The sequence below is a fragment of the Neopsephotus bourkii genome, unplaced genomic scaffold (genome assembly GCF_033783945.1).
Source record: "Neopsephotus bourkii isolate Nb327-2 ecotype Australia unplaced genomic scaffold, CSIRO-AGI_Nbou_v1 NB_1526, whole genome shotgun sequence".
NCBI classification, from domain to species: domain Eukaryota; kingdom Metazoa; phylum Chordata; class Aves; order Psittaciformes; family Psittacidae; genus Neopsephotus; species Neopsephotus bourkii.
The window spans coordinates 7,109,546-7,130,533 of record NW_026902002.1 but is presented as its reverse complement, the minus strand read 5'-3'; the positions used below and the strand labels follow the sequence as shown (position 1 = coordinate 7,130,533).

The 20,988-nt window shown below is 59.7% G+C and overlaps 2 protein-coding genes across 4 annotated transcripts; one reads left to right on the top strand and one right to left on the bottom strand.

The window, feature by feature from the left end:
- Positions 1-2: 2 nt before the first annotated feature.
- ZNF142 (zinc finger protein 142) lies at positions 3-9,901 on the top strand. Of its 3 annotated transcripts, none has more exons than XM_061370194.1 (9): positions 3-175; positions 472-790; positions 1,249-1,887; positions 2,136-2,390; positions 2,839-3,651; positions 3,901-4,078; positions 4,739-7,973; positions 8,844-8,949; positions 9,281-9,901. In XM_061370194.1, the coding sequence occupies exons 2-9, from the start codon at positions 508-510 to the stop codon at positions 9,778-9,780; spliced, it is 6,009 nt and encodes a 2,002-aa protein (XP_061226178.1). In that variant the 5' UTR covers positions 3-175; positions 472-507; the 3' UTR covers positions 9,781-9,901. The 3 variants fall into 3 exon arrangements, with proteins under 3 accessions (XP_061226178.1, XP_061226177.1, XP_061226179.1); XM_061370193.1 differs by having other exon boundaries at positions 2,133-2,390; XM_061370195.1 differs by having other exon boundaries at positions 31-132; positions 2,133-2,390.
- Positions 9,902-10,034: 133 nt separating this feature from the next.
- PLCD4 (phospholipase C delta 4) lies at positions 10,035-20,640 on the bottom strand. The gene is made up of 16 exons (XM_061370196.1): positions 20,554-20,640; positions 17,298-17,350; positions 16,815-16,973; positions 16,107-16,335; positions 15,736-15,865; positions 14,919-15,150; positions 14,314-14,515; positions 13,874-14,018; positions 13,253-13,405; positions 12,746-12,886; positions 12,245-12,401; positions 11,760-11,876; positions 11,319-11,497; positions 11,031-11,166; positions 10,798-10,947; positions 10,035-10,685 (listed from the first exon to the last, which is right to left on the bottom strand). The coding sequence occupies exons 2-16, from the start codon at positions 17,320-17,322 to the stop codon at positions 10,579-10,581; spliced, it is 2,262 nt and encodes a 753-aa protein (XP_061226180.1). The 5' UTR covers positions 17,323-17,350; positions 20,554-20,640; the 3' UTR covers positions 10,035-10,578.
- Positions 20,641-20,988: the final 348 nt, after the last annotated feature.

Here is a 20,988-nt window from a genome sequence, read left to right as displayed (position 1 = left end):
CGGGGCAGAGCGGAGCGGAGCGCACAAAGGGGGACGCTCCCGCCCCTCGGCGAGCACCATCGACATGGACCGGAGATACCGGGGCTTGGCTTGAGGCCCCGGCCCGGGGCGGCGGGACAGGCCGAGGCTGCGGTGCGAAGGGGTTGGGGCAGCGCTGGCCGTGCGGCGACTCGCGGTGGGCACCTCCTCGCTGGAGGCTGGGGGCTAGGCCCGGGGAGCCAGCCCTGGCAGCAGGGCTCGGAGCAGGCCTAAGGTAGGGTACAGGGCTCCTTGCAGCCCCACCTCGCCGGTGGCAGTGGGTTGTGCCGGTAGCCCGCTTGGGGCACAGCAGAAGGGAGCCAGCATTAAGATACCCCAGTTCATACGCTGCCTAGGGGCTGACACGGCAGGCTGGCCGCCAAAATCCCGTAGCACCCCTGGAACTCTGCATCGTCCCTGTGTAAAGCACTTTCTTCTGTTTCAGAGTGAGAGGCTGAGCTGCCCAGCACCATCCAGTGCCCAGTGGCAATGAGCGCAGAAGTGGCTGTGTCTGAGGGTGCCGGCAGGGAGATGGAGGCCCTGTGCTCGGAGCTGCTCCTGCCCACATCAGGAGAGGCAGGAGCTGTGGGAAGCTCCGGTGTGGCCAGCACCAGCCCGGCCAGGACACCCCCGCTGACTGCCAGCCAGGACTTGCTGCTGGCAGAGGCATCAATGCCCGGAGAAGGGGTTCATGCTGAAGGAAACAACGTGGAAATACTCATTGAGGCAGTGGCTGGCAACATGGCACTGAGCAACCCGGCCAGTGCCACAGGTATGGGGTGCAGGGAGGGCCCCATGGCAGTGAATGGAGGGAGGGTGTACAGGTGGGGAGAGGGGGCTACGGGAGCTCTGTGCAGGATGGGGGGGTCGTGCTCGGCTGTCAGAAGGGACCAAGCAGAGATCTCCACCCCAGACTACTGTCCTCAGTATGCTTCTCATCTAGGTCCAGGGTGGGCATGTCCTGCTAGGAATGGGGCCTTGCATCCCTGTGTGCCCCAAAGGCCCTACTGGACAGGCCTGGTTATTGTGGTCACTTGGGTAGTGCTGTCCCCTCTGTTATGGGTGATGCCCTGAGATACCCCAGGAAAGGGGAGTGCTGCGGTTCTTCAAACTGTAATTTGTGGTAGTAGCGGTCTATCCTCTTTGTCCAGAGCTGGAATTTAACTGCCAGTCCCAAGCTCTGGGCCTGACAAAAACCCTTTCTTATTGCTCACCCTTTGCTACTTGCAGAGGTGCTGGTCAAAGTGGTGGAGCTGTATTTCTGTGAGAGGTGCGGCCAGAGCTTCCCAGAGGCCTACCTGCTGTCCCAGCACCAGTGCCTGCTCCAGGCCTCCCCGCAGCATCTGGAGCTGCCTGGGACACTGTTGGCTTCTGCCAGCAAAGGCCAGAGTGAGCCAGTGGGCCCGGAGCAACCCAGAGCTGGCACACAGGAGGGCTCCACTTCTGAGCGCCTGCTGTGCCCCGTCTGCCAGGAGGTGTTCACACAGCCCAGCGAGCTCAAGGAGCACTTCAGGACGCACCGTGCCCCGCTGAGAGCCCTGCCCTGCCCCGCGGAGGGCTGCTGCTTCGCCACGGAGGACCGCAAACAACTGCGCAGCCACCTGCGCCGCCTGCACGGGGCCTCCCCCGTGTCCTGCTCCTACCGTGCCTGCCCGCTGCTCTTCCCCAGCCACCCCACCATGGAGCAGCACCACCGCACACACTTCCCCTTCCACTGCGGCCACTGCGACTTTGTCACAGCCAATGCCAAACTCTTCTGGCAGCACAGGAAGGGCCATGCTGTGGAGCCTCCCACTGAGACACCTGAAACTGGTGCCCCCCCTGGTTCAGCCCCCAACAGCCTTGAACAGCGCTGTGTCCTGCCATCAGGTATGGCTGGGTGCGGGGTTGGGGTCTGTGGGTACTGCAGAGGATGACTGTGTCCATGCATCCCAGTTGCAACTTGGAGGAGTAGGGGGTGAGGCTGTGCTGCTGGAAGGCCATGGAGCCCTGTGTTCCTTCCTCCCTGGGGCATGGATTGTGTCCTCATCTCAGCCAGGAGGTTTTTTGCATGTAGGGGTTTGGGTGCCAGCCTTTTCCTAGAGCCTGATGATCTCTGTCTTTCCTTACTGAAGAAGCAGGACAGGAGGAGGCAGGGAACTGTGACCCTGGCTGGGAAGCCACTGCAGCAGAAGCCAGGCCAGCAAAGCCTGCAAGCACCAGGAAGGGCTCCTTGGAGGGTCAGAAAGCATCAGGTGGAGAAGAGGACTCTGACAGTGGTGAGAATGAGTCACCAGAGGAGGATGGTGAGAGCCCGTGCGAAGGTGAGGCCAAAGAGGATGAGAAAGCAGCCCCTGAGAAAACCAGAGTGCCACGGACACAGCATTTCAAAGGTAGGATGTTGGGCCCTATCAGGAGCTGCCTGTATTGTGCAGAAGCAGTGAAGCCTCCAGGCTGGCAGGGAAATGTGGGCCAGGTTGGTGGGCCCTGGGGGTTCTCTGTGTCCAGCAGCCCCAACACCTCCTGCATGTACCAGTGCATTGTTCCACCTGCCCTCTGCCCAGTCAGACACATCCCTTCTTTTGCCCATCCATAGCTGCTGCCAGGTGCAGGCAAAAGCAGTCAAAAGTGTGCCTGGCTTTGGGGATCAGAGGCACACAGGCAGGCATGATTTAGGCTGTGCTTTCCTGGTGTTGAGCTGGAAAGAGCTCACCTGACCCATCCTGCTATGTGACCATATATGTGTATAAACCCTGTCCCTGCCACAGCTGGATCGGGGAGAAAACATTTGCCTGTGCTCTCACTTTCCTGCTGATGGCTGCCCCTCCTCTGCTGTCACAGGGGATGTCGTGGAGGGCTCAGAGTACCTCTACAAAACCCACATGTGCCCTGAGTGCAAGCGGTGCTTCAAGAAGCGGACGCACCTGGTGGAGCACCTCCACCTGCACTTCCCTGACCCCAGCCTGCAGTGCCCCAACTGCCACAAGTACTTTACCAGCAAAAGCAAACTGAAAATCCACATGATGCGAGAGACAGGCGAGAAGATCCATCGCTGCCCGCTCTGCCACTACAGCTCGGTGGAGAAGAACGCCCTCAACCGCCACATGGCTAGCATGCACGAGGACATTTCCAACTTCTACTCAGATGTTTACTCCTGCCCTGTATGTGATGAGAAGTTTCGGCTCAGCCAGGCCCTCAAAGAGCACTTGAAGACTCACAAAGCTGAGCCCAAGAGGCTGAGCTGCTTCCAGGGGGACTGCGACTACTGCGTGGAGGACCGGAAGGAGTTTGTCCGTCACCTCAAGGATGCCCATAGCATCAAGGCGGTGGAGTGCAAGTACCATGCCTGCTCGCTGCTCTTCGGGACGGCCGAGGCCATGGAAGCTCACAGAAAAACCCATTACGCCTTCCACTGCCAGCAGTGTGACTTCATCTGCTCCAACAAGCACGTTTTCCGCAAGCACAAGAAGCAGGGGCACCCAGGCAGCGAGCAGCTCCAGTGCAGCTTCTGCCCCTATGCCACTTTCAACCCTGTGGAATTTCACGACCACGTGGGCAAGATGCACGCCAATGAGAAGATCCACAAGTGCAACGAGTGTACCTTTGCCACTGCGCACAAGAGGGTGCTCATCCGGCACAGGCTGCTGCACACTGGTGGGTGTCTGCTGCGGGCATCCTGAGAGCAAGGGTGGGAGGGGGAGTCCTGTCCTGGCTACGGGTGGGCAGACAGGGCTGGGTCAGGGCTCCTGGATGCTGTCACTGGCTCTGCCACCCTAGAGTCACTTGTCTCAAGTCATGGCGTGCCCCCATCCCTGCTGTTATCCCCCAGCTCCTGCTGAGAGGAGGTAAACCCTGTTGCTTTATCTGGTCATCATGCTGATGATGTTCCTGTGTTGCGTGTAGGAGAGAAGCCTCACAAGTGTGAGCTCTGCGACTTCACATGCCGGGATGTGAGCTACCTGTCCAAGCACATGCTGACCCACTCTAATGACAAGAACTTCATGTGCACCGAGTGTGGCTACATTACCAAGTGGAAGCACTACCTGAACGTCCACATGCGCAAGCACACTGGAGATCTCCGGTATGAACCCTGGCTCCTCTGGCCTGCAGCATAGTCAGGGCTCCCCAGATTCTGCTCCATGGGTCTGCTGTTCTGGGCTGGCATTGTGTGCCAGACTCTTGTGCCTGGGGAATAGCTACAACCTGCTCTGTCTGGCAGAGAAGTCTGGTCTTTCAGCTTGCAGGTTGTTGCCAGCACTGTGCTGTGGAGGCAAAGCTATTTTTGGTGTCTCTGCCACTAAGGAGGTGTATTAGCGTATCATTGCAGCTCTGAGTCTGGGTTCATGGGCTTTGCTGATGCCTGTGGGCCAAGGCCAGCTTGGGCATGTACAGGACCCTACCAAAACATGTTTTTCTGTATTATCACTTTATTTGAGTCTAGTCTACCTCCAGGATGCTGGAGTGACAAGTGGGGGAGTGATGTGGTCACTGTATGGACTGTTCAGAGAATCTGTCTCCCATTCCCACACTGGGGGGTGTAAAGTATCAGGAATGCCAAGGGCTACAGCAGGGAAGAATAGCTTGTGGTAAGAACTGCCTTGACAGCAAAGATCAGATATGACAAACCAAACAGAACCCCTTCCCCATGTGCCTGCGATGTGGAAATGGAGCTTGGCATGCCTGACAGGCTCAGTCTGGCCCAGCTCCTCATGCTGCCTGACCAGTTCTGCTTTCCCCACAGGTACCAGTGCAACCAGTGCTCGTACCGGTGCCACCGTGCTGACCAGCTGAGCAGCCACAAACTGCGGCACCAAGGCAAAAGTCTGATATGCGAGGTGTGTGGCTTTGCCTGCAAGCGCAAGTATGAGCTGCAGAAGCACATGCAGGCGAAACACTTGCAGAACTACCAGGTGCCTGTCTTCCAGTGCCAGTACTGCACTTACCAGACCAAGTACAAGCAGGCGCTGCTGAACCACGAGAACTGCAAGCACACCAAGCAGAAGGAGTTTCGCTGCGCCCTCTGCTCCTACTGCACCTTCAGCAACACCAGCCTCTTTTTCCACAAGCGCAAGATTCATGGCTATGTCCCTGGTGACAAGGACTGGCTGGAAAACTATGCCAGCAAGGAGCTGGAGATCAGCTCACCTGAGGCGCTTTTTGGCTATGAGCTTGGTGCAGCCCTGCATGTGGATGCCAGCTCACCCCTCGCTGGCAAGGAGCAGTGGGCAAAGGCAAAGCCATCCCATCTGGAATCTCAGGGGGGAGAGGGCTATCAGCAAGCACTCATGCTGCCCCTCCTTGGGCAGGATGCCATTCCACCAGAGAGCAGCAGTGAGGCAGAGAGAGATGTAGGTGAGGGGGAGCAGAGCTGTCCCATGGCTGGTGATACCCTAGGAGATGACTGTGTGCAAGGAGACACTGCCACAGGCTCAACTGAGCTCACTGCTTCAGGGGATGGGGCAGAGAGCTGCACTGTACACTTGGAGGCACTGAATGTCCCATCTGAGCCCCTCCTGGAGCATTTGACTGAAGAAACCTGTGCAGCACAGCCAGAGAGCGTGGAAATGCTTTCCTGCAATGAGCCTCCCACAGCCTGTGAGATGCTGGGCTCCCGGGATGACCTCGGCTTGGAGGACAATGACAATACACTTGAAGGCATCCCAGATTTTGAGGAAGAGGAGGCAGATGTACAAGAAGATGAGGCACTGGGGCTGGAGGGTAGTGCAGAGGCAGGAGACAGCCAGGGAAAAGATGCCCTAAGGCAGGCCACAGGCCATCTGGAGGGGCCATGCTCAGACCACCACAAGCTGGTGACAGATACTGAGATGAGAGAGACCAGCCAAGCTGAGCTACCAGGGGCCTGGCTCTGCATGCTGAAGACAGCAGAGCAAAGCCATCCCCCTGTCCCAGTGGACATGGTCACCTCTAGTGATGATGCCAGGGGCAGCTCTGAGTTGGCACTGAAGGCTCTGCGGAAGCAGGACAAGGAGCAGGCGGAGACACTGGTGCTGGAGGGCAGGGTGCAGATGCTGGTGGTGCAGTCGGAGAGCCAAATCTTTAAGTGTGAGAAGTGCTCGTACATCACGCGGAAGGAGAAGTCCATGTCCCTGCACTTTAAAGCCAGCTGCCAGAGCCACCGGGCCCCACTCGTGTGCTGTGAGTGTGGCGCCAGCTTTAAGCAGCAAAGGGGGCTCAACACCCACCTCCTCAAGAAGTGCCCAGTTCTCCTGAAGAACAGCAAGATCCTCAAACCAGCTGGGCAGGAGCCACCTGGACTGTGCCAGTCTGCTGACCAGCCTGGTGATAATGGTACGGAAATGGCAGAGAGCAAGAAGCGAGGCTCAGAGGAGTCTGAGCATGCCAAGAGCCCTTGGGAAGCTCAGCTGCTTCCTGATAAAACACAGGCAACAGGCAGTCCTTCGGCTGGGAAATGTGCATCAGGCTGTCCTGCCCCTGAGAGATCCGTGCCGGGTGACAGCACAGAGGTGGCAGAAGAGACTCCCCAGCAAGGGGAAGGGGCTGACCAAGATGGAGCTGCTTGTCCCCTCCAGCCTGGGAAGCCCTTGGAGAAATACCGGCTGGAGGGAGGGAAGCTGCGCTGCAACGCCTGCTCCTTTGTGTGCTCCCGTGTCTCCACCATCACCTCCCATGTGGAAGATGGGTGCCGGAGCCTAGAGCAGTTCTGTTGCTCCCTGTGCTCTGAGGCCTTCCGCTCCCAGCGGGCCCTCAGGAGTCACTGTACTGAGAAGCACATTGTGCATCCTGAGGAGGATGGACCCCAAGGCACCGAGCTCCCTGAGAGGGACCTGCCCAGCATTGAGACAGGCCAGCCCAGCGAGCTCCTGCTGGGTGCAGCCCTTCTGAAAGCCACCCTGCCTAAGAGGAGACGTTTCTCTTGCCCCAGCTGCCCCTTCACGTGCCACCAGGAACGGGCCATGAAGACGCACAAGAAGAGGGGCTGCGTGTCCCTGGGTGAGTTCCGCTGCGCCTCCTGCCCCTTCACCTCCAAGGTGGCCAAAGCCCTGCAGCTGCACCGCAAGCTGCACCGCAAGCATTACAGTAAGCGGCCGCAGCTGCAGTGCCGCCAGTGCGAGTTCACCTGCAAGCAAGCCCGCTGCCTGCGGCAGCACATCCGCATCAAGCACGAGGGGGTGAAACCGCACAAGTGCCGCTACTGCGAGTTCAGCACCACCCGGCGCTACCGCCTGGAGGCCCACCAGTCCCTGCACACGGGCGTGGGGCGCATCGCCTGCAGCATCTGCAGCCAGACCTTCGGCACCAACTCCAAGCTGCGCATCCACCACCTGCGGGTGCACGAGAAGACCCCCACTCACTTCTGCCCGCTCTGCGACTACAGCAGCTACCTGCAGAACGACATCACCCGCCACATCAACAGCTGCCACCGTGGCGAGCTCAACTTCGGCTGCTCCTGCTGCGAGGCTCGCTTCAGCTCCGAGACTGCTCTCAAGCAGCACGTCCTGCGGCGGCACGAGGAGAAGGTGTCCTACGGCTGCCCCCGCTGCGGGTTCATGTGCCACAGCGAGGCCACGCTCAAGTGTCACATACAGAAGCAGCACCCGCACCTGGAGTGCAGCACTTGCAAGGAGACCTTTGCCACGCGGGAGGCGCTGGAGGAGCACAAGACGCAGCATTTCAGCCACCGCTGCGAGCTGTGCAGCTTTGCAGCCAAGGAGCGGCAGCAGCTGGTGCGGCACTACATGGAGAGCCACGAGCCAGCCACCCCGCAGGACAAACCCCTGCACTGCCCCTTCTGCGACTTTGCCTGCCGCCACCAGCTCGTCTTTGACCAGCACATGAAGGGCCACGGGGGCACCCGTGTGTACAAGTGCTCAGACTGCGAGTACACCACCAAGAACAGGCAGAAGATCACGTGGCACATCCGCATCCACACCGGAGAGAAGCCCTACAAGTGCCACCTCTGTAAATACGCTTGCGCTGACCCCTCGCGTCTCAAGGTGAGGGCCCTGCTTGGGGTGTATCCTACTGCGTCTGCGTGGGGTGGGGGGGGGTCCAAACATGGGCATTTGGGGAAGAAGTAATTCCTAAGGAGTGATTTTGTCCTCTGTCCTCTTCTGTGGCTCATACAGGAGTAAGAGGAGAGTGGGTAAGACTCACATGGGTACCATTTGTCTCTTCCTTGCTCCCTGATGTTGCAGATTAAGGGGAAAAGGAGTTTGCAGCAAGCAGGAAGGTGGCAGCTCTCTGACTTTACTGCTCATCCCACTCATGTCTCTGGTGTCCTCTGCATGCAGCCTTGCACCACATGAAGCCAAGTTTGTCTGCCTCACTCTGTGGCAACAGTTAGACACAGTGCACAGAAAGCTCAGCTCTTCTGCAGGCAGAGCATTTCTGTAGGGGATCAGCATCATCCCATGTGGTAAAGGGCCTTTCCTAGAACAGGAGTGCCAGGCGTGGGGTAATGGAAAGGAAAATAGTCTGGTTTTGCTGAAAGAAATATTGACTTTTTTAATGGCCAGGCTCAGCTGGAGCCCTCTGGGACTGTGTGGGCAAGGCTGTGCAACATGCTCGGCTCAGGGCTTGCTCTGTTGGTCTGGGGTTTAAACTGGACTTCTTTAACACCAAATAGGGGGAAAAAGCCTGTGCCGTCCACAGGCCGGGACAGGAGTATGAGCATCTCATCCTGACCTGGCTGTGGATCCACCCCTGCCCATAGTCTGCCAGGCAGACAGACAACCCTCCTTGCCCCTCACAGTTTGAGACGTCACATCTGGCTTTGAGCGCCTCACTAGCATCCCAGAGCCCTGCACATTCCCAGGGCAGGGAAATAGCCTCATCCTGACGCTGCCCTCTTGCCCTGTCCCCAGTACCATATGCGGATCCACAAGGAGGAGCGGAAATACCTCTGCCCTGACTGCGGCTACAAGTGCAAGTGGGTGAACCAGCTCAAGTACCACATGACAAAACACACGGGTGAGTGGTGCCCACTGGGGACGGGGCATGGGGCACCAGGGAGGGTGTTGGGGGTGTGGGGACCCCTGCTATGTGCTTCCTTTGCCGCAGTGTTGCAGCTGGAGGCAGGGGAGGACCACCAGCAGTTGGGAGTAGCACACTCTTGTGTGTTGCTGAGTCAGGGATAGTGACCTGGGGCAGGAGGGAAAAGTGGTCTGGTATGGACCCCAGGCACCACGTGGTGCCTGCTGAAACAATGGGGACTGATGCTGTTACAAGGGACAGTGAGACCCATGGGATGGAGGGCACCATCCCCCCCATCCCAGTGCCATCCCCTTCCCTATCACCACAGGCCTAAAGCCGTACCGCTGTGACGAGTGTGAGTACTGCACCAACCGTGCAGACGCCCTGCGGGTGCACAAGGAGACGCGGCACCAGGAGGCTCGCTCCTTCATCTGTGAGCAGTGTGGCAAGGCCTTCAAGACCCGCTTCCTCCTCAAGACCCACCTGAAGAAGCACAGTGAGGAGAAGCCATACGTCTGCAATGTCTGCGGGCGAGCTTTCCGCTGGGCAGCCGGCCTGCGCCACCATTACCTGACCCACACCAACGAGCACCCCTTCTTCTGCCGCTATTGCCCCTACAAGGCCAAGCAGAAGTTCCAGGTCATCAAACACATCCAGCGGCATCACCCTGAGCGCGGGGCTGGTGACCCCAGCCAGGGGGTGGGCAAGGACCCCAGCGCACCCACCGTCCACCTCCATGCTGTGCAGAGGGAGAGACGGGCCGAGGGGCCCCACTGCATGGAGCAGGAAAGAGGATGCCCCGCAGAGAAGGGTGGCACTTTGCAGTGAGGCCAAATCCTGACTGCTTTAAGGCCCCGGTGGCACAGGCCTGCTGCAGAGATGTATGTGTGTGTATAGGCATATATGTATATGGGTTGTAAAATACGCAGCTGTATAAAAGGAATCTCTCCTCTTAATACTGATTTTTTGGGGTCTGTTTGGAGCCCCATGCAAACAGTGGGCCAGGTGCCCACAGGGAAAGAGCACCAGCACAAGCCCAGCTCCCTGTCTGTTCCCCAGCACCACTGTACCCAAACCAAAGCTTGCCTGTCACTGAGCAATTTATTAGGTTGCTAACAGAGGAAGGACATGGCAAGGGTTAGTAGGAGCTGGGGACTGTGATGGGGCTTTGCAGGGTTGGGGGGCAGTGAGGACCAACTCCTTTCCCAGCTCTACCCAACCCTGGGGTTTGTTCTGCTCCAGCTTTGCTCCCCTTGCTGCGGGGGATCAGCCCCTGTGGCAGAGCTGGGGTGCTGTGCATCATCTCTCTCTCCTCCCCGTAGCCAAGCTGTGCCTGTAGGCCAGGGCACGATGCATGTGGGGGGGACACGGTGGGCTGCACCAGCACAGACCCCATGCTGACATATGGGAGGCAGGATCCCAGACCCGGGAAAGGGAGGGAGGTCAGTGCCTTTTCCCAGACTTCTGAGGCTACTGCAAAGAGGGCACAGCAGCAATGATGATGGAGATGACACAGATGGCTCAAGAAGAGGGCAAGGCAGTTGGCTCCATGGCTCTGGCTCCGTGGCTCCAGCCCCTTGGGGCTGGCTCTATGGCTTCCATCCAGGTCATGCACACCCCACAAGCTCAGTCCTGCTCAGGGCCAGGCGGCTCTGTGATGCGGATGTGGACAAAGAGCGAAGAGGGCGGGATGCTGATGCCATCCTTGGAGAGGAGATGGATGTGGCGGTAGCCTGCATGAGGGACAGCGAGGCTCTGGCTGACCTCTGCCCCTCACCCTGCTCTCCAGCACTCAGCTGAGCCCCCAGACACCGTTGCAGGGCTGCCCTGGGCCCCACCACTCACCGGGTTTGATGTTGGCAAAGGCGAGGGTGAACTGGCCCACAAAATCATTCCTGGAGGTCTTGTCATAATCCTCCACCACAAAGCGGACGAGGGCCAGCTCAGGCACATGGAGATGGAACTGGAGCGTCTCATCCCAGCGGGGGTTAAATCCTGGGAAGGGAGAACGGGTGCTGGGAGGGCAGGGGGAGGCTGCCTGGGTGCAGCAGGGTCCCTTGTACCACCGTGGGGCTCACCATTGTTCTCAATGTACTTGGTCTCCTGGCGTGCCTGGTCCGCAGGGACCCCGTGGATCTCCACACGCACCAGTGGGTCAATGACTTCTCCATCCTTCCTGTTGGCCACTTTGGGCAGCTGCTGCCCACTGATCACCTGCAGGAACAGGCAGGGACCCCATGAGCAGCCAAACCAATCTGTTGGGAGGCTGCTGAGCTCCATCTAGCACACTGCCCAGTGGTGTCCCCATCTGTCTAGGACCAATGGAGGCAGTCACAGCTCCACAGGGTCTCTCCTGAGCCCCATACCTGGATCGTCAGGGTGATGGGGCCAGGGCCCTCCCGGCTGCTGGGGTCACTGGGGTTGAAGAGAGTCTCCTCGTCCCTCATGAAGGGTGGTTTCAGCACGTAGCCGCAGTGGCCATTCTGGCTGAAGAGCCCGTCACACAGGTCCATCTCTGTGCCAGCTGTCTGGAAGTTCAGGGCCACTGTGGGAAGGTGGCAAGGGAAGGGTTCAGGACAGCTTGGAGACAGTGTGCCCTGCTTGGAGCTGAGAATCAGCCTGCCTATGACCAGAGTAGTGCAGGGCTGCATGGGGGACAAGGTACCAATGCCTGGGTACCCCCAGGCTTCCCAGGGCAGAGCAAGATCCTGCAGCCTGTCATGGTAGCTGGCTCCAGCTTGGGCACAGGAACCAGTGCATCTTCCCCAGCCCACAGCCTTGCAGCCCAGATGCCCCCCCAGCCATACCGATCTGGCACCCCACATTCCACATCTCCTGGGGGTTGTAGTTGGAAGAGTCAGTCCGCATCCCACTGGGATAGATGCGTGTCAGCTGCCAGGCGTTGTGGCGCACAAACTCATTCCCTAGGGATGGAGCATGAGGGCAACTTGTGGGGTTATTACCTGGTCTGCACCCACATGCGCTGCCCTCCCTCCCTCCCTTCAAGCATCCCTTCAAGCATCCCTCCATCCATCCATCCATCCATCCATCCATCCATCCATCCATCCATCAACCTACCAGTTCTTGTCCCTTTCCCCTCCCAGGAGCCCAGGCATACTGCCTTGCTTTCACCCACCGGAGCCAAAAGCAGGGTACAGCCCTGCTGGACCCCCTTTTCTCTAGACAGGGAGGGACCCCCAGTGTCTGGGGGCTCTAGCCCTATGCCTGAGGAACCTGCCTGCCCCCTCCACCCTGGCCCGGTCCCCTGGTGCCACTGCTCCCTCCGTCTCACCAGCATCCCGGATGAGCTTCCTGGCCTTGGCCTCAGCAAGGGAGGAGATCTCGGAGGGCCGGGAATGGCTGCGGGCCTCCTGGAAGCCCCGGAAGGACACGCTCTTGCAGTAGACAACACAGTCGGACAACGCTTGTGCCAGGCTCTCCTTGTCCTTCTGCAAGGCAGAGCTACATTGAGTCCCTGTGGATGGAGATGGGAGCACCACCTCACAGCCCTCAGCCAGGACAGGGGCTGTAGGGCCCTGAGCAGCCAAGGATGTGCTCGGGGTTGCAGCATTCCCACCATGGGCAGCCTTCCTGCCAGGAATGAAACAAGCAGGTGATTGCCAACATGGTGCCACTGTGCAGAGGGCATGGCCAAGGGCAGAAAGGGCTGTCCCCCCTCCTGGCGATGGCCCTGCAGTCCCTGCTTCTCCTCTCAGCACTGGGATGTTACCATGGCCCATAGCTGTGTCCAGGGCTCAGTAATCCCAGTCAGTCCCCAACCCGGGCCACCCACCTTCACCCTCCGCCTCTCCTCCTCTGCTTCTGCCCCGTTGTCATCATCGGACACATTGGGCCCCTCATCCCCCGGGCCATCCAGTGTGTCCTCCAGCCGTCCTATCTTCTTCCCCTTCAGCAGGATCTTGTGCTTCAGCTCCTACAAGGTGAAGATAAAGCAGTAAGCACCTTGGGGTGCCCATCCCCTCCATGGGATTTGTTGTCCTCTGGGACCCTGCGCTGCTGGGAGCCAGCACCACCTGCTCCCTTCAGCACCCATGAGGGGACAGGGTAGGAGGGCTCTGCTCTGCTGTCTGGTTCTGCAGGGCATGGGGAGACAACCTTAGGGAAAGCTTTGGGACCCTGTGTGAACATGAGGATACAGCATCCCCAGGGTCCCCGAGTGTTCCAGCAGAGCATGAAGATGGTGGTACAGAGGCGTCCTTCCCTCTGGACAGCAGAGCCACCTCCTCAACCCCGCTGCCAGGCAGGACAGCAATGCCCAGTGCAGATGCACTGTCCCTACCTCTGGGGATGGGAGCTGGGTAGGAACGTGCCCATCAGTGGTAGTGGTGAGAAGCTGTTCCCCCAGGATGGTCTTGAGCTGCTGGGCCAGGACCTCCTGCTGCTCCATGCTGCAGTGGTTCTCCAGGGACAGGATCACCGGGTAGTCCGAGGTCTAGGGAGCAACACGCACATCCAGAGGCCAGCATCAGTGCGGCTGGGAGCTCTCACAAGGGCTTTGCCCAGGTGTGACCAGTGCCAGGATGGAGCCCCTTGAGTGTCCTTGTGTCCACTTGACACTTTCATACTCCTCCAGCCCCCAGCATCCCCCATATCCCTTCTCACCCACCCATCTCCCAGGTCCCATCTCACCCCTGCATCCCCAGCAGACTCTGTCTGCATGAGCCCCTCTCCTCTGGCGCAGCACAGTGCAGGGCTGTGGGTCAGACCTCCCAGTGTTGTCCCCTGTGAAGGCACACAGCCACCTCCTTGCCTGTGGTGGGGTCAGTCCCGCTGCAGCACCAGGCGTGTGAGCCTCAGCACCGCTCCCCCTCCAGAGACACATCACTGCCCCAATCCAAGCCACATCCCCCCCACACCGAGGGTCACCCAGGACACCCAACACGTAGGGGAGGTGCCCTACCTTGAAGGCGTACTTGCCCAGGGTGCTCACCACCTCCCGGAAGGGGATCTTGGAGGTGAAGGTGTGGCCATGGTACACCATGGGCTCCCCATTCGGCCCGTCCCAGCAATCCACCTCCAGGCACCGGCAGCCCCGTTTCAGAGCCCTAGAGGTGAGTTACCAGCCCTGGGACCGTGCACCCAGCCAGGACCCTGCTCCCCCCTTTGCCTGAGGGTGTCACCCCTACAGGGACCAGGTGAGAACAACCAAGCGTGGGGATGCTGCTGCATGCAGGGCAGGAAGAGCTGGGTTCAGGATTCTCCTTGCTCAGCATCACATAGCATAGCCACAGGGGTGTTGGAACACAGAGGAGGCAAAGGAGCTTCTGGGTTTGCCGCTTGGGGCACAGCACTGGAGCAGGAGGGTGCTGGGGGGCAGCTGGGAGGGAACAGGCACTTTACCTGATGTAGCCCTCGATGCTGCTCTGGCCCCGGATCTGGTCCTCTATCAGGTAGGTGTTGTGGGAGGAGGAGATGAAGTAGTGGCAGAGCGGCTGGCTCATGTCCTGCCACAGCACCTGGTGCCGGGGGTTGAAGATGGAGCCCTCCGGGGAGCAGAGGTACATGAGGAACCCGTCGGCACTCAGTGCATGGCGAGCCCGGGCTGCAGGCAGAGGGGAGGCTCAGTGACAGCCAGGGATCCAGATGGGGTAGGAGGGGGACAAATGGTGCTGCTGGTGGCTTCTGGCATCCCCAACCTGGTGGGCAGAGCTGCTGCCAGAGGCTGGGGCACAGGGAGGTGTGCCCCAGGGCAGTAACAATGAGAAAGTGGGCAGTAGACCCAAAGCCAGTGCTTGTACTGCGTGACTGGTCAACCTTCTACACCAAATTGGGCCAGGAATGGGCCAGCAAAAGGGGAACTGCACCCAGATCACACCATGAAGTGGCTTCCCCCTGTGCCCACATGCAGCAGGATGGGGCTGGGGGTGCCCCTATTGTGGCGATGTGGGTCTCAGCCCCTTCTTCCTCCCATGCAAAGCAGAGGCTGTGTCTGGGCTGGCTCTCACCTGTTTCCGATGGTTCGTACTTGTCAATGAGCTCCATGGCCAGCTCCTCGGTGCCCTCGTCCTCCAGCTGCTCCTGCCGCAGGAAATCCACCAGCTCCAGCAGCGTCAGCTTCTTCCCATCCTCGGAGAAGTCCTGGAAGAGGCTCAGCACCTCCTCCCGTTGTGTGAGGGCCTTGTAGAAGAGCACAAACTCCTCCCCTTCCAGCGTCCCTGACTCTGACTTGTCAGCAGCCTGCAAGGGATCTTGCTCAGCACCCAGCCTGGGCCAAAATAGCATGTCCTGAACACCCTATGGCCCCTAACAGAGGGCACAGAGACTCCATGCCAGCAGTAGTGGTAGGTATCAATGAATGCAAGGATGGATGGATGGATGGCGAGGTGGATGGATGGATGGATGGATGGATGGATGGATGGATTGGCAAATGGAGAGCTGGGTGGGTAGAATGATAGATGAATAGCTCCACGAATGGAGAGCTGGACAAACAGGTGGAGGGAGGATGGGATAAACAGGTGGCTGGTTAGCTGAGTGAACGGATAAACATCTGGATGGACATAGGAGCGGAAGGGAGGAAGAGCTGCCTTGGCTGGTTGGGTTGGCAGGTAAATGAACAAATGGGTATTTGTCTGGGTAAACAGGTAGTTGGGTGAACAAATGGATGGATAGATGGATGGATGGATGGATGGATGGATGGATGGATGGATGGATGGATGGACAGAAGTAAGTGACCACATCCTCCTGCAGAAAGGTGTTGTGCAGCTTATTCCAGCTCCTTCAGGCCCTCCCCAGCCTGTTCTGGCCCTCAGATACAGTGCTTACCTGGAAGAGCCTCAGAGCATGATCCTCATTCATGTCCACATTCATCATCTTGAGGAGACGCTGCACCTCCTTGAAGTTCATGCGCCCATCCTTATTCTTGTCGGCTTTCTGGAACCAGTCACGAATCCATGTGCAAGAAACCAGGGCAGATGTTAAGGGAAAGGACCTTGGCTAAGACAGATGGAGCTGGGGAGCACCAGAGGGCCTCTTTTCCTTTTTTTGTGGGCTCTCCCTGCCCTGATGCAGATGGTGAGGCCCAGAAGAGCTAAGGACATGGTGGGGCAATGCTGAAGAGGCAGTGGCTGGCGGATGGTTGGAAATGGGGAAAGGACTGAGTGTGGAGGGCAGAGCGGTGCCTGCAGGAAGGATATTGGTCTATCTTCTCCCTTTGGTCCATGCTGGTGGCCACCTCTATGAGCTGGCGCAGGCCCTGGACCCAGCACTGCGCCTCCTCCGCCGAGCCGGCAATGAGGTCCAGGTTACCCCGGCGGCCATAGAAGACAATGGTGAAGCAGCGCTCAGGGGGGAACTCCTCAGCCAGGCTCTGCAGCACTTCCGACTGGTGCCCTTCCCGCACTGTCTCCACATCGCTAATGGAGACTGGGGCAGAGAAAGGGGAGGCCTGTTTGTGGGGGACAAGGACTGCAGGGCAGGGGACACTGCCCACAGACATCTCTGCTTCCAGCCATCCCTTGTTCCTTCCATCCATCCATCCATCAACCCATTGAGCTACTCATCCACCCACCCATCCATTCTTCCATCCATCCATCCATCCATCCATCCAACTCCTCATCCACCTGCACCTCTGTCTGCCTACTCCTCTGCTGGCACACTAGAGCTTCCACTTGTATCAGCTGCAATCCTACTCAGCCCTTGCATCCCATGGGTCCTGCTATGGGCAGGATGCTTCATGGAGAGTTGTGAGTGAGAAGAACCCACATATACACACACAGAGCCTCTCTTGAATGCTCCAGCACCTTTTGCAAGCGTGGCTTCAAGAACCTCCATACATTCACCTCCCTGTTCACTCTGAACCCTACTGATGGCCCCATGGCCAACACACAGTAACCAGTACTCACAGGCAGACTCAGTTTTGCCTGTTCTCTTGGACTGGTACCAGATGGTCATGCAGTCTTCCTGCAGCTTGAAGTATCGCTGCTTCTTCCAGCTCCTCGACTTGACTTTGCGCATCAGCGTCCCTTGCTGCATCTGCTCCAGTGTTTCTGTGAGCTGGATGCCTGGTGGCAGCATGGACTGCATCACTGAGGGTGGGGGAATCCAGGCACCTTGCTCCCTCTCATCTCTAGGACCCCACACAGTCCCTTGATGTAGGATGGAGGAGGGAAGGAGCCCACATAAACTCCCTTCACCACAGGGGGGGCAGAAGGCAATTCCCCATTGACCCTCCCCATCCACCCCTCAGCAAGCCAACCCCAAACGCCAGTGAGCACAGTGTGACAGGGATGCTCCAGAGCGCAGCAACCCACAGGCCAGATTTGCTCTGGCTTCGATCCGGGTGTCGGGGTGCCCTGCCCTGCACCTCCCTCCGCCGGGGCACTCACGGGCGTTGCACGGCAGCGATGCCATGGCTCTGCCTCCTCCACGCTGGCGGCCGCTGGGGAGGGAAGGGAAAGAGCTGCTGAAGGGAGCGGGGCCAGACCTTCCCCCACTGCACCCAGGTCCCGGCGGGTGGGCTCCCGGCTGCCCATGCAAGGTGCGTGTGCCCCTGCGCCTGTCTCTGCTGGGTCACTGCCTTCCTGAAGTGTCGGGTTCAGCCGCCGTGCTCATCAAACATTAATCTGTGTTACCGGGAAGCCAGAGCTCGAAAGGTGTCAGAGGAGAACAGAAAAACCGGTGAGCGTGTGCACGAGTCCTGGTGTTTCCAGTCCCTGCTCCCAGGGGACAGGCAGCAACAGAAGCTGGGAAACACTGCACTGGGGGTGCCCAGGAGCATCTCCCCCCGACCTGGGATATAGCCCCGAGCCAGCACATTTGGAAGCAAGACTGTGGGAGCAAGGACGGGGATGCAGAGCACCCTCAGCTCCCCCGGCCCCTTCTCCCTGAGGAGCACCTGCACCACGGGGCTGTGAATGCAGCGGCAGCGTACAGGGAGTGCGCTGCGAAGAGTGGGACTATAAATACAACTGGACTGACAATAAGGCTTTGATTAGGCCGTTAAGACTTTAATTAGACTGACAAATCGCTGTGCCTGTCACCCGGCTGCTGGAGCTGGGCCCATGCTGCAGCCAGCGAGATGGGATTTGGGTGCAGAAAGGGACCAGGGGTACTTGGGTGAAGGCTCTGAGCTGGGCACAGGGGTGGCAGCCGTGTCCCAGGCCCCTGACTCAGCACCGACACTGGTGGTGTGGGGCTGGGAATAGCCGGTGCCGTCAGTGTGCAGGCAGCTGCCAAGCCCAGCTGCCAGACCCTTGTGAGCTCCAGGGCCAGACAGCAGCCATGCCTTGCTCAGTGTGGGGACGGCAGGGCTGATCCCAGCACAGGGCTGGCCATGGCTGTGGCCCCACTCGGGGGACACACCAGGCACAGAGCTGGCAGTGGCTGTTTGGCTGCCCCAAGGGGATACGGGGATTGCTTGTCCACACTCTTGGGGACCTCAGGTGTTGCTGGATACACAGAGTGGCTGGGGTGCCAACCCCACTGCCTCCCAGCAGTGCTCTCAGTGCCTGAGCTTCAAGCTCCCAGTACAAGACCTTTATGCAGAGCTCAGACCGAAGGAATGAGCTGCAGTGCCTGCATCCCCCACATCCAATGTAACAGGGGTACCTGTCAAATTGGACCAGAGTCTGGGGTGCTCGCACCCACAAATAGGGGGCTGGCACCATGCTCCTCTTGTGCCCTGCAGAGTGGGTGCCCTGATGCCTGCTGGTTCGCATAGCCCCAGCAGTGCCCCTCACCACCCAGGGCACTTTCAGCCCCCGGCACCCAATGGCCTGTGAGGACGCAGGGGACAACTTTGGTCCCCCATCTGCCTGCCCCCTCCTGCCTCCTGGCAGCACTCAGCACAGCCACTTTGCAGGATCACAGCTCCAGGTGCCCACTTGCCCCGTGGCTGCTGTGCTGCAGCAGGTGACGGGATGGAGATGTGGGTGTTTTGGAGAAGCAGGGGTAGAGAGAGAGGCATCGAAGGTAAAGGAGCAGGGAGAGACGCTGGTCTGGGGCAGAGATGGGCTTGGTGCCACCAACTGGTCCGTCCTCTCTGCACCCTACCACGCATCTGTGCACAGTGGCAGTATGCAAGTGAGCTGCTTGCAGCCCCAGGCCCATACCCACACTAAGATTTTAGAGCTGAACTGATCTCCCCCCTGATTGCCACTCCTGACTCCCGGCACAGCCCAAAAGCTGCCAGCCCTGCCCTAGGCACGCAGTAAGGAAGAGACTCTCTCCCAGCACAGGGAAGATGCCGGGAGCAAGGATGCACGGACGGACACGGCTGCTGGGCTCCGTGCCTCCAGCCCGGAGCAGCCCGGCCCCACACAGCCTGCCTCGCCCTAGTCTGAGTTATGCTGTCGAGGCGAGCGGGACGGGAGCCAGGGGATGGAGAAACCCAACCCGAGAGTTTCCCGCAGGGCAGCTGCCTCCTGCCAGGGACCCAGGGCCAGCCCCAGCACCCCAGCACACACCGACCCACCGCAGCTTTCCTCCTGGGGGTGACAGTCCCCAAGAGGAGCTGGAGGGGCAGCGGGTGCGAGGGCTCCCCTCCGCTCCAGTGCACAGTGCCCCGGCGGAGTTTAACGCCACCATGGGGGAAGCCGTGCCGGAGTAAGGAGGGATCCCACTCTGGGCACCCGCCGCCTTCTTGCTGCGCTGCTGTGCGCAGTGACTGCCCATGAACCGGCGCTTTGCTCAGCCCCACTGCCCCGCTCAACCTTCCCACCCGGCCCAGCGGCACCCGGGCACCCAGCCTGACCCATGAACTGGAACCAGCCGTTGGCTGGGGGGTCGGAGGGGCTAGGGGAAGGGGTCGGGATGGGGCAGCAAAACACCTCGGAGGGTGCTGGGGTGCAAGTGACAACTAAAGGCAAAGGAGACGAACCCGCCGGCGCTTCTCTCTGCACCCCGCGCAGCGCCACCCGAGCCGGGGGTCCCAGCCCTCCTCGCCGCTCCTCTCCCCCCGCAGGACCCCGCTCCCGGCGCGGCGCGCAGCCCCGTACCCGCTCTCCAGTGCCGCTCCGCTCCGCCGGTGCTCCACCGCCCGCGGCCGCACGGGGCCGGGGCTGCCCGCCCCTCGGCAGCAGCAGCAGGGCGGCGAACCCGCCCCCGGCCCCCCACCTCCCGGGCGCCCCGGGCCCCCACACTCTGGCCCCGCAGCCGCCGCCTCTCAAGGTCGCCTCGGATTAAGGTCACGCCGCGCCCTAGGCAAACTGGTGGGCGGGGGGGGGGAGGCGGTGGTGGGAGCACCCTATACTGTCCCCCTCCTGGGGCTGAGCCCCCATCGCCACCCTCCAGCACAGCTTGTCCCACCCCAGACCCACCTGCATCCCGACCTCCGCATCCACGGGGAAAAGCAAGCCTTCCCAGGACATGATGGTTGATAGACTTCAGGGCCGTGCCTCTCCAACTGGGAGATGCAAGACCCGAAGAGCAGGGAACGGTTTGAGCATCCTGGGGCACCCAGGCTGGGGATACAAGCACACTGAGGCAGGCTGAGCTAGGTGCACAGGCTGCAGGACAAGGACCAAACCTCAGGTAGCCAATGCTTTAATGGACCTGGATGGGCCCCAGGAGAGTGTGGCAGCACTTGTACCCACACTGCAAATCAAGGAGCAGCTCATCCTCCCCAGAACCCCTCCTCATTACCTGCTCCAGCAGAGATGGAGTGCTACAGGAATGCAGCCAGCTCCTGCCAGGAAAGGCCAAGCACTCTCCTCGGCTCACATCCCCGAGCTGGCACAGCCCCCTCCTTTCCCCCGCCTGCAATAAATCCCCCCCTTCACCGCTTGCCCTCCCCAAGAGGCCAGACCAGGAGCAATTTGTGCTAGCTGGGGTTTTATTATTTATTAATCCGAATTTAGAAAAGAAACAAAACCAAACCCCCAAACCACAGAACAGAAGCATTTTCACACCCTGTCAAGGTCAGGGTAGATGGAAGGGAAAAAAGGCGAGGATTATAAAATGAGACCCCGGGGGCAAGGAAGAGGCCACGCTCTGCCCTTGTTATGTAAGGCTGTGAGGAGAGGAGGGAGGGAGGGAGGGAAAGGAGATGGGATTTAAGACAGTGTTGGCACACCACCA